Source organism: Pelodiscus sinensis, chromosome 2 (assembly GCF_049634645.1).
Source record: "Pelodiscus sinensis isolate JC-2024 chromosome 2, ASM4963464v1, whole genome shotgun sequence".
Classification (NCBI taxonomy): domain Eukaryota; kingdom Metazoa; phylum Chordata; order Testudines; family Trionychidae; genus Pelodiscus; species Pelodiscus sinensis.
Genome location: NC_134712.1, coordinates 143,984,310 through 144,002,072, shown reverse-complemented (window position 1 = coordinate 144,002,072; position 17,763 = coordinate 143,984,310). Strand labels below are relative to the sequence as shown.

Sequence of the window (17,763 nt, the reverse complement as noted above, 5' to 3'; positions counted from 1 at the left end):
CTTCTAGCACTTAGACTTTATTCCAAATTATATGTGTAAAGAAGATTGTTGCAGTTGTTTGCATCACAGCGGTAGAATATAGCGCAGTGTTTCTTAAACAGAGTTCAAAATGGCTGCCCTTAAAGGGGCAGGTGACCTTTTTTTGGGGGGGGGATCAATAACTCCCCCCAGACTCTTTTTTTTTTTCCCCCTCAACAAAAAAAATCCTTGGTGTTACTCATAAAAACAATTATTTGGTGTTCCTCGGTCTTAAAAAGTTTAAGAGACACTGATATAGTGGGTTTAAGTCGTAGAAGGTTTAACAATTGAGTTCAGATCTTTGTCAGTTTTCAAAAGACCTACACTGTGTTGAGCTAGATCTGTGTCAATCAAGCACTTCTAGTATATTTGAATTGGTTTTCATGAAATTGTATAAATGGAAGTTAGATTGGTTTAAATGCTAGTGTAGACCTGCCCCCAACTATACTCACTGCTTCAAGTCTCAGTCAGTAATGTACTCCGTATTCTTATGAGCCTTTTGGAAAATAAACTTCCCTGATACGTTTTGCACTTTTCATTAACTAGCTTTTTCTAATGATTTTTTATGACTTTTGTAATCTGGCAAAGTTTTCCTTTTAAGAAATACATATACTGTAATCTAGTTAGCTATTGCCCCCTGCCTCCCTCCCCCCCTTCCCCCGCCAAGCTGAATGTAAGCAAATCTTGGTAAGTTAGCCCACATAAGTTGTTAGTTTTAATATGTAATTATTAGAGCCCTCTTCTAAACATTTACAGGAAATTAAATGTCCACATACCAGAAAGTTTCCTGTTTTCTGTTAAGTTTATATTTATATTTTGTGTAATCTCATGTAACTTTCTGTCATGTTCAGCTCGTGAAATGCATTCATCTTGAAGGCCATTCAGAAGCTGTTTGTGCTGTGGATGCTGTTTACCAGACAGATGAGTCAAAGACAGATTTAAAGCTACTAATAGCTTCTGCTGCTTCTGATTCTACCGTCAGAATCTGGTCCAAACAAGGTTCAGAAGGTAAATTTCTTTACAATGTGATAGCTTGAAGACTGACTGTAAAATTGTATGAATGTATGCATGTTAAATATCTCTGTTACACTGAAGTCTCTGAAGAATCTTTGCTTAAGACAGGGTGTGAGCTGGATTCTGTTTCTTGAGAGCAGTCAGACCTATTCACTGAAAGCTCTGGGGTAACTCAAGGCCTTATATGCCCTGCAGAACCATTGCCATTGATGTAAAATAGAACCCATCGTGGGTCCATGCTGAATTTACAAGGATGTCAGTTAGAAAAACACCTTTCTCACATACCTTTTACGTCCACCAGTGTGAATTGTTTGGCATTCCCGTTTTTCTTGGAGCATGGGTGCAGACTAATAATTTTTGGCAGCATGCTGGGGCTAGAACTGCACCTCTTTTGGAATTCTCCAATATTCTTTGCCTTTAATCCCATGCAGGGGGCATACTGAGAGTTTCTGCTTTTGGCAGGGCTTTGGGGCTTTTTTTATGCCTGAAAAGAAAAATGAGGTAAAAGCAATGTTCCTGACTTGAAACGAAACAAAACAAGCAAGCTTCCCCAAACCATCCACCCCCAAAGATTACTAGGCTTCTTTTAACAAGGGTTTCTTGGAGCCATCTCTTGATGAATGGATTTTATCTAATGGGGGCTATTGCGGGGACAGAGCTCATTTTGCACTTAGGCAGTGCCTGAGTGGAGCAAGAAATATGTTTAGGCTCCTGGGTATTGCAGCTGAGGCCACATGGATCACAAGACCTCAGGTGCACAGGATCTCCTTTGACACAGCAGAGAGTGGCCAGGAGGCATAAACAAAGCTAGGGGTTTGTTCTATCCTCCCCAGCCAGGTAGCATTCTGGGCCAGCTCAAGGACAAGTTCTGTATTGGGTAACTTCATTGTTTTTGGAGCTGTGCTCTCCTCTGCAGTGGGAATGATGGGTTTCTTACGTTAAGATGATTAGCCCCATTTTACAGACAGCTACACTGGTCTGGTATGCTGTGTGAGATGTTGGTTTTCCTTATTAGAGATCTAAATTTTATTCCCAGCTTATGTAACCTTTCATTGATACCTTGCTTAATAATAATGATTGTGAAGGTTACAGAATTGTTAACATTTAATCAAGAGTGATTCTAGAACTTGTAATTTCCTGGTTCTTAGTTGTGGGGTTTTGTTTTATTAGGCAGATCTTAGAAGTCCCAATCAGAGATTAGCGCCCCATTGTAATAAGCCTCGTGTACAACAAAAAGTCAGTCTGCCCCAAGATCTTAGTCTTAATAGACAAGCTAATTAAATTGTAATAGATGACCTATAAACAAAATGTTGGGGTACTAAACTTGATGGTTATTTTCATAGCGGTTTCTAGTTCCCTTAAACTTATCTTTTTTTGGTAATGAAAATTGTTAATCAAACAAAACAATGTCCTGTCCTCTCCCCCTACAGTGTTAATTTGAGTCCAACATTCTTTACTCTAATTTTTCAGCTAAATGCCTTCAGATCCTGGAATTTGGAAATGGACTTGTCATGGATGTCTGCTTATCATTCTTGCCTGGCAGTGATAGTAAGTACAGCTACACATCATGAATACTTAGCCCAGAAGAAATGGTACATTTAAAAAGAAGTGAAAAAGTGTGTTTGCAGTTAGCTAATTTTGGACACACAGAGCATAGGAATACTCACATCTTAATAAGAAACCACCCCTGGCTTTACATCTGAATAGATTTAATTTGGAGATTAAACAATGTTGTAGTTCAAACAATGTTGCTTAGTTTTAAGGCTTCCAAAACAGTCTTGATAGAGCATATATTCTATGTTGGTGGATTTTTTAGTTGCATTGTGAAGCAGAAGCCAGTTATAGATTCATAAAGCTAGGGCATGATATAGCATCCCCCAGCAATGGTAGGAAGGAGTTAAGCTCTCTTGAAAGTGAGGAACAGTTCCTGCAGCACCTTGAAGCTAGGGATGTCAATGTGTAGCTGACTACACAATTAACCGATAAGCCAAGGCTTGTTGGTTAATCCTGTTGACTACACGCATCCTCCCCCCTCCTGCAGAGCAGAGAGTGAGGGGGGTGGGTGGGAGCTGCTACATGCAAGGAGCTGGCTTTCAAGCCGGCTCTCCGTGCGTTCTGTCTCCTCGGATCTGCCTGCCTCCTTCCTTGATTCCTCCTGCAGAGGTGGGGAGGAGGGGGAGGCAGGAGCCAGTGCTCAGAGGGAGCCGGCTTAAAAGCTGGATCTCCTTCAACACTGGCTCCACTTTCCCCCCTTTTCCCTGAATTATCTGCACACGGGGGGTAGGGTGGGGAGGGGTAGGGGAGGCTACTGCAGAGCATGCCATGGACAGAGGCTGCTCCGCGAAAGCAACTCCTGTCCATGGGGAGTGGTCCAAGCTCTCCACAGACAGAGGCTGCTCCAGCATCTCATGAAGCAGCATCTGCCCGAAGAGAGCTTGGACCCCCATGGAGAGGGGCTGCTGCTGTGGAGTAGCCACCGTCTGCAGAGAGTTTGGGTGCCCTGCGGACAGGGGCTGCTGCCTCTGAATCAGGTATCAGAGGCAGGTATCTTATCCACTGTGCCACTGGAGTAGCCCCCAATGACCCTACCTTCAGGGCCCCCCTTATCCTTCCTGTGTTCCAAGGGTGCCAGTTCCATTCCTTGGGAAGTTGGTGGTGGCTGCCCCCAGGGTGGGCGGGAAGTAGGGATGTAAGTGATTGTGTGGGAAGTAGGGATGTAAGTGACTAGTCGAGTGAGTACTCAACTAGTGTCTTCATGCTCTCCCCCGCCTCTGTATCAGAAGTGGCAAATGTATCAGAAGTGGGAGCAGGAGCTGGTGCTGGGGAGAGTCGGTTTAAAAGTGCAGAGCTGCTGTAGGAGTGCTCCTTCCATCCATTTATTGACTACCCGATTAGTTAATTAGCTGATACTTAACATCCCTAGGATGAAGCTGGTTTTTAAACTGGCTGATACAAAGGCATCACTGCAGGATGTCAGGTTTTGTTGTTGCTAACTATTATCTGATATTTGTATTACAGTAGCTTCTAGAAAACCTATTGTGCTAGGCAGAACCTGAGCTAGATTGTAAACTTTGGGGCCAAGACTAAGTAGACAAGATAGAAAGAGAATGTGTAACTGAGCTATAAGCAGAGTGAACAGTGTGATAGTCTGCCAATGTCATGTGAGTTGATGAATGTTTTTGGGGTGACTTTTGTTGGGATTATATTAGCTAACTAGGCATAGAAAGGAAAAAAGACATTGCAGGGAGTGGGGTAGGGATGTGAACGATTAGTTGACTATCCAATAAGCGAATGGTTATCGGATAGTCAACACACAAGTCAACTAACTGCTTCCCCCTCTTGCTGCCTCTATTAGAAAGAAACAGCAAGAAAAAGGGAATGGAGTGCTTCAAAGCAGCAGTGTCGTGTGGAACTCAGGGCCAGACCCCGGGCTTTATGCAGCGCTGCCACTTTGAAATGCCACTTCAGTCTCCTGCTAGCCCCAGGCTGCCTGCAGAGCTTTCACCTTTCAAGTGTAGCAACAGCTACACTTCAAAGGCGGAAGTGTCCTTATTGACTAATCAGATAGTCAATGCAAATTGCATTGACTGTTTGTTTAGCCAATTAATCGAAATTTTACATCCCTAGAGTGGAGTAAGATGATCAGAAAGGAGGTTGAGGAGGGCAAGGAGATAGTGGCAGAGAAAAGTGGGATGAGAGATGTTATATGAGTGTAAGGTGCAGTGTGATGAAAGTGGGAGGGAGTTCAATTAAACTGCCATATCAGCATAAAGAAGAGAATGTCCAGAGTAAAAATTGTAGAAAGCAGGTGGGCATATCACTGACGGCATCATAAGTTTGTGATGTGGCTGCTTGATGCTGCTTCTGCTGGCTAATAGTGGATCCTTTGATGAATTTGTCCATCCTAAACTCATGCGAGTGGGGAAGGAGGGAAGAGGCTGAATGGAGTCTAATGTCCATGAAATGCGTTTTTCTCCTGCATAGTTATATCCCCAGTCATATTTGAGTGGCAGAATATCAGCTGGGTGGTTTGGTCTAGCACAGTGTTTCTCAACCAATGGTCTGAGTACCCTTAGGGGTACTCAAGAGAGATCTGGGAGGTATGTCAACACAACTGAAATTTGGAGAAAACTGAATTTTTGTTTTAAGTTTTACAGCGTTTTATTATTTTTGTACTTTTTACATCCAAAAATTCATTGCCTTGCTGGCTACAACTAAGTTGTTTAAACAGATGTGTTGTAATGGTAGACAAAAATTTTATGTCTGAAAACTGTAGGTACTGGGGGTACTGATAATTTTTTGTTTTGAAAAGGGGTACTTTATTAAAAAAGGTTGAGAAAACCTGGTCTAGCAACAGGAATCAGGCTTTGTGGTTAGACACAGAAGTCAAGCCAAGAGTCAGAACCTAAATCAGGAGACCTCATCAGGAGACTTGGCGGTAGGAATCAGGGATAAGACCCAGGATTTGAAGAGCAAGCTGAGATGAGTTCATAATCAAGGGGAGGGCTTCATCATCCTTTTCAAAGTGGAAGGTCAGGCCTAATAGAGTCTCCAAGATCTCATGGGAACTTTCCCATTCTCACAGGTAGCTACTTGACTTGGGATCAGCAGTAATCTCCCTCATGGGGACTAACACATGAGCTCTTGCAGTAGACTTACAATGGTTCCTGGGATCCATGTGAGACATCCCAAATATGTAGTGTCTCAGTAAGAGTAAAGAAAGGCTTCTTCAGCTGGAGAGGAACCTCAGCATGTCCAGGAATACAGGCAGTCCCCGGGTTACGTACAAGATAGGGACTGTAGGTTTGTTCTTAAGTTGAATTTGTATGTAAGTCGGAACTGGTACATATTGTAGGGGAAACTCTAGCCAAACATTTCTCCAGAGCTCAGTTTTATTCTCCCACACCTCACTTCCCTCAGTCCTTTATTCTCAAGATGAGGTGTCTGCTGAGAAAAGCCACTCTGCGTCTCCCTGGTCTGCTGGGGAGGGGCGCTAGCTTTGCATCTCCTTGGTCTGCTGGGGGGAAGCAGCTAGTGCGGGGTTGCCTCACCCCGTTTGTAAGTAGGGATCTGATGTAAGTCGGATCCATGTAACCCGGGGACTGCCTGTACTCTTGAGGAAGAGATGCAACCCAAATAGCTGGAACCATTAACTTCTGTAGATTATTACTGTTCTCACCAGATGAAGCAGTCACTCCTGTCTTGCCTTTATCACCTGATGGTTATATTACCTTTGGAGAATCACAGACTCTCTCTTGATTCCCCTGGAGGAAATACAGGAGGACATCTTTATAAGCTACAGTGTATCCTTGAGAGTGCTGCCGCCAGTAAGGTGTAACTGCCTTATGAATGAGATTCAGACAGTTTAGCATACTCCAGCCACTTGTGCTCCCACTTTGAAAAGATGGGAGGGAAAATATTTTGTACCATTGAAGAGGACAGAATATTTCACAGCTCACTTCATATTTTTAGTGGTGCAGGCTGTCATTAAAAGTAACAAGCATCTACCAACCCTGAGCCAAGTCCACAGGTGAAGAAGCTAAATGTCTAGATCTTTCTCAAAGGAAGAACTTCATTTTTGCAAATTTAACAGTTCTTGATTGCAAAGTACCAACATTTTAACAATCAAGCCTGAGTTTATTAGTTACAGTAATAATTCTCTGACCAGTTCACTGTGGAGGATCTGACTTTCGAGAGCATCGATCTGTTTAGTGAATCATTAAGATTCCAAGGCAAACTAGTCTGACCTCTGATATCGTACAGATTTACCCATAATAGAACTTCCTCAGAATTATTTCTAGAGCATATCTTTTAGAAGAACATCCAATCTTGATTTTAAAATGATCAGTGATGGAAAATTCACCTTGATAAATTGTTCCAGTGGTTAATTACTCTCTTCATTAAAAAATAGTACCCTATTTCTGGTCTGAACTTGTCCATCTTCAGCTTCCAGTCATTGGATTGTTGTTTATCTTCCTCTGCTAAATTGAAGAGCCCATTATTTAATGTTTTTTCCAGTTTAGGTACTATTGGACTACAATCAAGTTATCCCATAACATTCTCTTTGCTGAGATAAATAGATTGAGTTTATAAGGCATGTTTTATAACCCTTTCATCATTGTAGCTCTTCTCTGAACTTTCCCCAATTTTTCAATTTTTTTTTTAACTGTGGACACCAGAACTGGACATAGTATTCCATTGGTGTTGACATCAGTGCCAAATGCAGAGGTAAGATACCTTTTCTACTCCTACTATAGCTTCCCTTGTTTATGCATTCCAGGATTGCATTAGTTCTTTTGGCCAAATGTCACACTAGGATCTCATGTTGAGCTGATTATCTACAATGAACCTTCTCCCTCTTTGAGAGTCATTGCTTCTAGTTTAGAGTCTCCCATTCTATAGGTATGACCCTGTATTCTTTAAAAAAATGGTTTTGTCCTGGCAGCATTAATGAAAGCTCCATTTGAACCTTTATCCTCATGTTCCTTCATTTGTCTGATCATTGCCTTTTTGGTTGCAAGAACCTCAGCCAGAATAGTAACTGAGCTTGGAGGCTTTTCTGGAACAACTGCCCTAAAAGGTCTTTCATAAGCAGGGTGGCGGCCCATGGATGTAGGCAACCTCAGCAGTTGCCTAGGGTGCCGCGTTTAACGCAATGCCCAATGATGACATCACGCCATTGAGGGCTGTGGAGGCGGGGGCGCTGATTGTGCATTCCACCTAAGGCGTCAGTTGCCAGCAGCTCTCCTCGAGCCGCTCCTGTTCACAAGGCAAGGTTTCCTTGAGATTGATCTTAATCCATCTGAAGCAGGTCATCCATTGACCTGTTTTTGTTTTTTTAATCCAAAGAACCATGCCACCACAGAGGATAGGAAGTTACAGACTTGGACGTCCATTGAGTCTTGGCTTTTACCTGCTGAGGACAAAACCCTTCTGGAAATCCACTAAACTATTTGTCTCCTTTGCTTCCCTTTTCATATGGTTCAGCAGTATTCTGTCAGAGACTTTCTTAGTGAATTTCACTCTACATCCTGCTTTGGTAGGAGTTGATAGCAACCCCTCTCTTGTAAAGTATGAGGGCCCATTTGATCAGAATCCAGGCTACATTGGTAGCTTTGCTTTGAGATTTCTTTCTCCTAAAAATCTGTAAAGCTGCATTTTGGGGCTCTTTTTACACCTTGACAAGGCATTATGTCATGGTACAAGCTTCTGCAAAAGATATAACCTTCAGTGGAGCAGTCCTACAAACTGTGGTGCAGCACAGTTCCTTGTACCCTCCTCAATGATTGTTGCCTCTGAGTCACCTTGAGTGGAATACACACAGTGTGTGAAGTACTTTACCTTGTAGAGTAACGAATTCTTTGAACTGTGTGGTTCCTATCTGTATTCCACTACCCACTTTGTTTCCCTTTTGTTGCAGATCCTTCCAAAGGCTCCGGTAGAACAGAAACTGAGCAGATGGTTGGTCTGCAACATTGCATGTGCCCTCTGTTGAGAGCATAAGGGGAATAAGGTTATAGGCATTCTCTGACAGACACTGGTAACAGAAATCCTTCGAAGTTTCAAGAAACGCATGTGCATCTTGAGTGGAATACACATAAAAACATCTTGAGCCGCTCTAAACTTACCGAGCAAGATAAATTACCATATTACAGAAATGGGGGCCATATAAAGTATCTGAGCACCTCCCAGTATTTTATATAAGTAGTGAGTGTGTTATGAATATGAATACAGCTGTTTTTGAAATGCTAGGAAAATAAGCCCGAGATGGATGCCCTTCCAAAATTGCCCTGAATGTTTAGTGGGGAAGAGATTTTTTTCATCAGATAATTAAAGTGTCAGCCATTTTGTATCTTGAGACAATGTTGCCAACAGAGTATTTCCTCAGCTGAATAAGATAGGAACAACCTTCTGTCCATGCATGTGTAAAACTGTATCAGGGCATGCTTGGGCCTACACCATATAACTTCTTCATTAAGAGATCAGTCTAACAGTATAGCACAGTACATGCATGAAGCATTTAATGGGACAAATGTAGGTATATTCATAGCCATCTAGTTGTGTGCTACAGTATTTAACTCACTTTTTTCTATTGTTATGCCTTCAGAGCAGGCAAGTCAATTTGTTTGGTTTATGAAGTTTTCAAATCTTTTAGAGTTATATACAAAAATACATTGTGCAATTTGAAAATGCTGTCGTAACCTGAAGGCAGTGTGATATCAAAAGCAATATTTCCATTTGCAATTTGAATAATTTTAACTCATAGATATTTTTTCCTTAGATGTGTGAGTAGGTAGTTGTTGACATGAAGTTTACAAGGCTGGAAAATTACAATAAATTCTTGTGACCTGCAGTCTGAATCGCTGTCAGAAATAATAAAGGGTCTGTACTGCATATTCATCAGGATAACACTATCTGAAAAATTTATGCTGCGAAGCAATGGATTAGTTCTTTGTCTATTGTGGAGGGAGTACATATTAGACTCTCTCTTTGTAATACCTTACCGGAATATATTAGTATAGCACTTTGTATATAAATGTTGAAGTAATGATTTATTCACTTCAAAATTTAAAATAAAACTTGTAATCTTCTAAGGATATGTCTGCACTACAAAGTTAATTCAAACTAACAGCCATTAGTTCGAATTAACTTTAATAGGGGCTACACATGCAAACTGCTTTTTTGAGCTTAATTCGAATTAGGTAAACCTCATTCTACGAGAAGTAACACCTAGTTCGAATTAAGTAGTTCAAATTAAGGGCTGTGTAGCCACTTAATTCAAATGAGTTGGAGGCTCTCCCTTCCCAGGTTGCCCTGGTGGCTACTCTGGGCCAAACCAGGGAAATTCTTCTGCCCCCCTCCCGGCCCCGAAGCCCTTAAAGGGGCATGGTCTGGCTACAGTACTTGTTCCAGTTGTACAATAAAGAGAGGTTTTTTTTGGCAAAACAGGTGTTTTTATTTTACATTAGGAAGGGGGATTAGGGAGGGGGGAGGGTGGTAGAAGGCCCCAGTGGGGCATGCAGGGAGAGTTCAGTCCTCCTCCACCTGGAAGCTCTCCCACAGGGCTTCCTGGATCTGGACAGCCCCCCACTGGACCTCCTGGATGGCGGCGGTGTGGGGCTGTGTGTACTGGCCAGCCATACGCTCAGCCTCAGCCGTTCAGGCTGGCAGGAAAGCCTCCTCCCTTCCTTTCACATAAATTGTGCAGCACACAACATTCTGCCACCATGGGAGGGATATTGTGATCGGCGAGGTCAAGGCAGGTGAGGAGGCATCTAAATCGGGCTTTCAGGCGTCCGAAGGCCCCCTCAACCACAATGCGGGCCCTGGTAAGCCTGGCATTGAAGGCCTGCCAAGAGGGGTTGAGGTGCCCCATGTATGGCTTCATCAGCCAGGGCTGTAGGGGGTAGGCCGCATCCCCAGGTAGACGGGCATGTCCACGTCCCCGACCCTGATGTGGTGGTCGGGGAAGGAGGCCCCGGCATGCAGCCTCTGGCACATGGAGGAGTTGCGGAACACCCTGGCTTTGACCATTGCTAAAACGTGCGCTAACACAGCCGGGTTTAAACCTTCGCATGGCTGGGGCAATCGGTTCATGAATCGCCATAGACTATCGGTCCGATGCCGAACAACAATCGCAGAGAAGCTACCAATGGACTCAGAAACCAAGCTACTACAGTTCCAAAAGTTTATCATAAAACTACGCAAGGAGTACTGCTACGACCTTTCATTAATTGATAATGCAGGTCAGACACCATTAAATTTCGATAATCCCTACAACAGAACGCTTGAAGTGAAAGGTGACGAGACTGTCTCCATTGCTACCACAGGCCATGAAAAGTCTAGGTTTACCGTAATGCTTGCTTGCATGGCTGATGGAACGAAGCTGCCTCCTTATATTGTGTTCAAGTGCAAGACAATGCCAAAGAATGTTATATTCCCGAACACCATTCACGTGCGTGTTCACCCTAAAGGCTGGATTGACAAAGCTTTAATGCTTGATTGGCTACAGACGGTTTGGGCGAAGCGGCCGGGTGGACTTATGAGAAAGCGGACTCAAATAGTTTTGGATGCATTTCGGTGTTATCGTATGCCATCCATCAAGAAAAGGCTTCAGCAGGACAAAACAGACTTGGCAATTATTCTTGGTGCAATGACCAAAACATTGCAGCAGCTTGACGTGACAGTTAACAAGCCAATAAAAGATGCACTAGGCAGGAAATGGAACACCTGGTTGTTGGAAGGTGAACATACATTTACTGCAGGTGGACGTATGCGAACACCGACGCTGCAAGATGTTACCCAGTGGATAGCGGATGTCTGGGTTGAATTTGATCCCGCTATCATCAGGAAGGGGTTTCTGAAATGCAGCATCTCTAATTCTATGGATGGCAGTGAGGATGGTGCCCTGTGGATGGACCCGAGCAACGATGAATCATCTGAGGGCGAATTACCGGTATGCGAAGCTGACAATGATTTGTATTACCTGGATGAAGATGTCGAGGGCTATACCCTGGAAGATATTGCTAGTCTGTTCGAGGAAGATTCTAACAAACGCGAATTCAAGGGCTTCGAAGATGAGTAGAAGATCAATTAACATACGGTATTTGCTTATTTGCGCTGCAGTGTTGATTTCATTTGTTTAACTTAACTTTTTGAAACTGTGTATATAGTTGCTTGTCAATGCTAATAAAAATCAAGTTAACCTCTGGTCTCCAGCGATTAATTAAGTGCCGTGGAACCGCCTAATAAAAACTTTGGAAAAAAAACTCCTATGGATAATGCGCACTCCGACTTTGACATTAAATAATGGGGGAAAAAGTGCTCACTAAACTCGCAACTTTACGGTAGTTGAGTAGTTACTTGACTACCTGATAAGCCTAGGCATCAACCCCTACTTAAAGTGCTATGTAGTGCAGTGATGGTTGAATTTGATGCTGGGTCTTGGCACAAGCTGGGACTGTGTCAGCTTGCCTGTGCACCAGCTCTTTAAGTGCTTGTATTGCAGAGTTGCAGTGGGGATAGTTGCTGGGACCCAGCACGAGCCAAGACTGAGTGTTAATAGTGCTAACCCTTACTGATTAATCATGAAGTTGACAAAAATTTAGTTGATTACACGATTAATGAATTACGTTATTCTTAACATCCCTACAGTAACTTAAGCTTCCCTTTATTAGCTTTATTATTGGCCTTCCATTTTCTGAAGGCTCAAATAAGGTCTTCAATCTGCTGCTTAGTCATATTGGTTTTCTTCTTCTCTTCCTGGTTCTTTTTGTTTTTTAAGTTTAAGAAATCAAGACAAAGCTTTGGAGTTGAGGAGATAGATATATAAAGAATAAATCCTACAAACTTCTTAGAAACCTAATGCCTCTTGTCACAGTTCAGGGTAGCTCACCTGTATTCCCTCTTTGTGGTTCAGCAAGGGCATCATCTTTTAGGCTTTGGGTTCTCTGCTGCCATTTCTCTGGACACAGGGAGCTGTGATTGGCTGTACCTGCAGGCGCACAGATAAATAAAGTGTCTGACAGCCTGCCGGGGTGAACTCTGGCAAGCCATGTCCAGTCCATATGCTGCTTATTGCCCCCACCCCCGGACTAGATGGACCATTGGTCTGACCCAATATGGCCATTTTTTATGTTATGTAAGATCTCCCACAGATACTGCAGGAAATTGGTGCATCTGTCACAGCTGGACTTAATAGAGAGATACTGGAGACTTAAATTAAAGGTACTTGACATTCTACCTTCCAGTATTTGTAGCAGATACTATATATGTACAACAAAACTTCCCTTTTAGATGCTTTTAAATCAGTCTTATTTCTTTGAAGTGGCTGAAAGTAGTAAAAATAATTGTATAATTGTCACATCATATCCATTATATTATTCAGTTATATTTATGGTTTTATCAGATGCCTGTTTTCTTTAGCTAAATATCACAGAACATTAAAACTTGTAGTTTTACGAACACACTGTTAATTTTTTTCTTTTTTTTCCAGTACCAATATTAGCTTGTGGTGGTGACGACTGCAACATTCATTTGTATATTCAACAAAATGGGCAGGTAATATTGCTTCATTTCCTGTATTGAAGTAAATACTCATTCTTTCTTTTATGATTAATTTATTTTGTTGTGTGCTGCTGTTCTTTTCTTCTGTAATTGCTATCTCTCCCCAGATAGCCATTATATAAACAGCTTTATGTAAGTTCTGTTTCAGGTATTTCGCTTTGCTTTATAGCTAATAATGGAAGACAACAAGAAAATGGAAATATTTTTTTATTTTGAGTCCCTCTTAACTAAAACAATTGTGAACAGATGCGTAGCATGCTTAATATTAACAAAACGAGGGGCAAGCAACACAATTCAGAATAAGGGGGAAAACTTTAAGGCCAGATGAAATCCATGCTAGGGTTCTTAAAGAACTAGTTGAAGCAATCCGCAGAACCATTATTTGCATGGTGTCAAGTATCAGAGGGGTAGCATGCATCTGATGAAGTGGGTCTTTGCCCACGAAAGCTTATGCTCCTACACTTCAGTTAGTCTATAAGGTGCCACAGGACTCCTCGCCATTATTTGCATGGAGGACAAGGTGTGAAGTATTAGAAATCTGGAGAAGGATGAACATTGCATCTATTTTTAAAAGAGGGAATAGAGATAGCCTGGTAATATATATATATATTAGTGGTCCTCATTTAAATATCTGGAAAGAGGATGGAACAAATTATTAAACAGTTTGTAAGCACCAAGAGGATTATGGGGTGATCAGGAATAAAGAACATGGATTTGTTAGCTTGGTATGGCATGATTTGTTCCTAATTTCCTCCTTTGATAGGTTACTGCCATAGTGAATAGAAGGGAAGCTTTAGATGTGGTATCTTGATTTTAGTAAAGCTTTTGACATAGTTCCATGTGACATTCTTATAAGCAAAATGGGGAAATGTAGTCTATGGGAACTTACTGCAAGGTGGGGGCACAACTGGTTGGAAAACTGTGCTTAAAAAAGTTTTAAAATGCTTCTCTGTGAAAGTGAGAGGACATATCTAGTAAAGTCCTGCAGGGATCTGTCCTTGGTCTGATGGTAGTCATTATTTTCATTAAGAATTTGAAAAATGGAGAGTATACTTATAAAATTTACAAGTGGCACCAAGCTGGGAGAGGTTGCATGCATTTGGGAGAGACAGGATTAGAATTCAGAAGAATTTTGGCATGAAATCAACAAGATGAAATTCAGTAAAGACAATTGCAGAGTACTACTCGTAAAATCCAATAAACCATTACAAATATAGAATAATTGGCTAGAAAGGTAGTACTGTGGAAAAAAGCATCTGGGGATTATAATGGATTAGAAACTGTATATGAACTAAAAATATAGTGCAATTGCAAAAAAAAAAAAAAAAAGTAATGTCATTCTGGGGTTTATTAGTAGGAATGTCATATGTAAGACACAGAAGGTAAATGTTTCACTTTAGTTGGCAGTAGTGAAGTGTCAGCTGCAGTATTCTGTCCAGTTCTGAGTATCATAGTTTAAGGAAAGATGTGGACAAAATTGGAGAGAAGCCAGAGGTGTCCAATAACAATAATAAAAGGCTTAGAAAACATGACCTATGAGAGAGGTTAAAAATGGGCATATTTAGTCTTGAGAAAAGACTGAAGAAGGGCCTTATAATAGCCCTCAACATATATGAGGAGTGTTATCAAGAGCATGGAGATGAGTTGTTGTCCTACCCTCAGTGGACTTGGAGAAGTATAATGGGTTTAATATACAGCAAAGGAGATTTAGGTTAGATGTTAGAAAAAACTTTCTAACTAGAAGGATAGTTAATCAGTAGAATGAGTTATCAAGGATGATTGTGGAAACCCTATAATTTGGAGGTTCTTAAGGACAGGGTAGACAAACCTCACATGGATAGTCTGTCCTGTCTTAGCAAGAGGGAGATGGACTAAGATGACCTCTTGATGTCCCTTCCAGCCCTATATTTATATGATTCTATGATTTTTAGGTAATCATGAAATACAGGTAAGTCAGTTTCGCACATGGATATCTCAGGGATTTTTAAGAAGATTTTTATGAAAAGAAAACCTGCTTCAGTTCAACCTCTGAAATGGAGTAATTATGCATCTCTTTCTCTAAAGGGTATCCATACATTTAGTATATAATTTGAAAAGAATTAATTCAAGTGAAAGTGTGTGTCTATCATAGTCTAATTATAATTACATTATTACTCTTTTTGGAATTTGGCATTCCCCATTAAAAATGCCTTCTGTGTTCAGTGCTTCTGAACCTTTGAAGCACTTGATATCCAGCAAGTTATGACTTGTGTGAAAAATAATGTTTCCATGTTCCAAATGACACACTTTTAGCTCTTCATATAATTAAGTAAGGGATGAGGATATATGATGGAGTTCTAACTGTATATTTGATAGCTCCTATCAGAATTGTAAAATGTTTGTGCCCTTCTGGCTTTTGGGAACTTTTTTTAATTTCTTCCATTGACAAGTCTTTCTGTCAAGGTCTTCCAAACATGTGGTATGATTTTTAAAAAAAAATATATCTAAAACAAGTGTGATACGTACTAGAGAATAAATAAAAAGACGTTTCTCTGATATGCACAGCTTATGGACTGAGGCCTTCTTTGCATTAAATTAAGACCTAAAATTCACTGTTTGAGCAGCTCTGCTATGGGTAATTCTGGTTCTGAATTTGTTAATCTAATATATAAAGTAGAATGTTTGTAAGTTTGTGCGCTAATAACTTGGACACTAATGGTACGTCTAGACTACGTGCCTCTGGCGACAGAGGCATGTAGATTAGGCTACCGGACATAGTAAAATGAAGCGACGATTTAAATAATCGCCGCTTCATTTAAATTTACATGGCTGCCGCGCTGAGCCGACAAATAGCTGATCAGCTGTTTGTCGGCTCAGCGCGATAGTCTGGACGCTCCCCTGCCGACATCAAAGGTATTTGTCGACCACCCAGGTATGCCTCCTTTGATGTCGGCAGGGGAGCGTCCAGACTAGCACGCTGAGCCGACAAACAGCTGATCAGCTATTTGTCGGCTCAGCGCGGCAGCCATGTAAATTTAAATGAAGCGGCGATTATTTAAATTGTCGCTTCATTTTACTATGTCCGGTAGCCTAATCTACATGCCTCTGTCGCCAGAGGCACGTAGTCTAGACGTACCCTATAAGAGCTACCGCAACCAAACTTTGCATGGGATAACCTTTCATCCAGGAGAAGGATTTAAGGTACTTTTGGACCTGATTAGGGTCCCACCCTGCCCCCTGCAGCCCCGAGAGCGAGCTGGGGCGCCCATCCCACGTGTAGCCTCCCAGGACTCATCCCCTCCCGCCCGCGAGGATACATAACCGATCTTCCCCATTTCCCCCCACCGCCCCGCTGGCACACAGTGCCTCCACCCCCATGCACACAACAGCTTGGGCACCCACCCTGCCCCCCCACGGCACCTGCAGCCCCGGGTGCATGTAACCTCCCCTCCACCTGGGGTCACTCCACACCTGCCACCCTTCCCTCCGGAAGCCAAAACCAAAGCTGTCCAGCCTTTCTCCTCAGTTCGCTAGGCAGAAGCGCAGGGTGGAGGGGCAAAGTTAAACCCTTGATGCGTTACACTGCTATGAAGCCAGCCGGCTGCTGTTCGTACTGTGAGTGGGGCTCTTCTGTGTCTGGTTCCAGCCGTCGGGGTTAGATGTGAGCTCTGAGCTTTTGCTTCCAAGGCAGGGCAGGTGGATCCCTGAGCCAACCTTGCAAAGAGAAGTCCCCTTGCTACTGGCCGCATGACTGTGTACTGTTCTCCTGGCGGGAGGAGGGTCCTGCTGCTCTCAGAGGTCAAGTGGGCCAGGAGCCATCAGCCCCCAGGGTCTGTGGCTCTGGGGGTCCCCTGGCTCCAGGTCTCCTCCTTTTCTAAATTTTGTTCCTACGGTTTCCCGAGCAATGCCAGGTAAGTCCTGTTAGTCTAATATATAAAGGATGTTTGTGCTCTAATAACTTGGACACTATAAGAGCTACCACAACCAAACTTTGCATGGGAAAACCTTTCCTCCAGGAGAAGGTTTTAAGGTACTTTTGTACCCGACTTGGCCTGATTTCAACCTGTAAAAATAAAAAATAACCCGCTGCGCTTCAGGGGCAGCCCCTCCCACCTTAGGGCACGTGCCCGCTGCCTGCAGCCCCTAGCGCCTTCTGGGACTTCCCGTATTCCCATGTGCACAACGGCTCGGGCACCCACCTTGCGCCCCGCGGCTTTGGTTACCAGGTAGTCTTAAAAAAAAAAAAACGGACACACTTGATCGGGGGGGGGGGGGGGCGGGGAGGGAGGAACCAGCTGAGAGGGGAGCGGGGCTGGCCTGGAGGAAGGGGCGGCCAGTGGGAAGCAGAGCTGGTTGGGAGGGGAGGGGTCCGGGCCTGGCCGGGGGAGATCGGGAGAGGGATGGCTGGTGTGAAGCAGAGCTGGCGGGGGAGGAGGGATGTGTGGGGGGCAGCGGGGCTGGCTGGGGGAGATCGGGAGAGGGGCGGCTGGCAGGAAGCAGAGCTGTTCGAGGGGAGGGGTCGGGGACAGCGGGACTGTTTGGGGGAGATCGGGGTGGAGGGGTGGTCGACAGCAGCGGGGCTGGCTGGGGGAGGTTGGGGGGAGGAGGAGAACCAGCCAGCAGGAAGCAGGGCTGGCGGGATGTGTGGGGGAGGGAAGCAAATCGGCCGGTGGGGAGTGGGACCAA

General features: G+C 43.2%; 1 protein-coding gene across 1 annotated transcript in view; it reads left to right on the top strand.

Annotated features, from left to right (window-relative positions):
• ELP2 (elongator acetyltransferase complex subunit 2) overlaps nucleotides 1-17,763 on the top strand; it is an 81,267-nt gene that overhangs the window by 11,702 nt on the left and 51,802 nt on the right. The window contains exons 4-6 of the mRNA XM_075921530.1: nucleotides 870-1,026; nucleotides 2,503-2,580; nucleotides 13,028-13,092. Of these exons, the coding sequence (XP_075777645.1) occupies nucleotides 870-1,026; nucleotides 2,503-2,580; nucleotides 13,028-13,092 (300 nt within the window). The remainder of the gene's footprint in view (nucleotides 1-869; nucleotides 1,027-2,502; nucleotides 2,581-13,027; nucleotides 13,093-17,763) is intronic.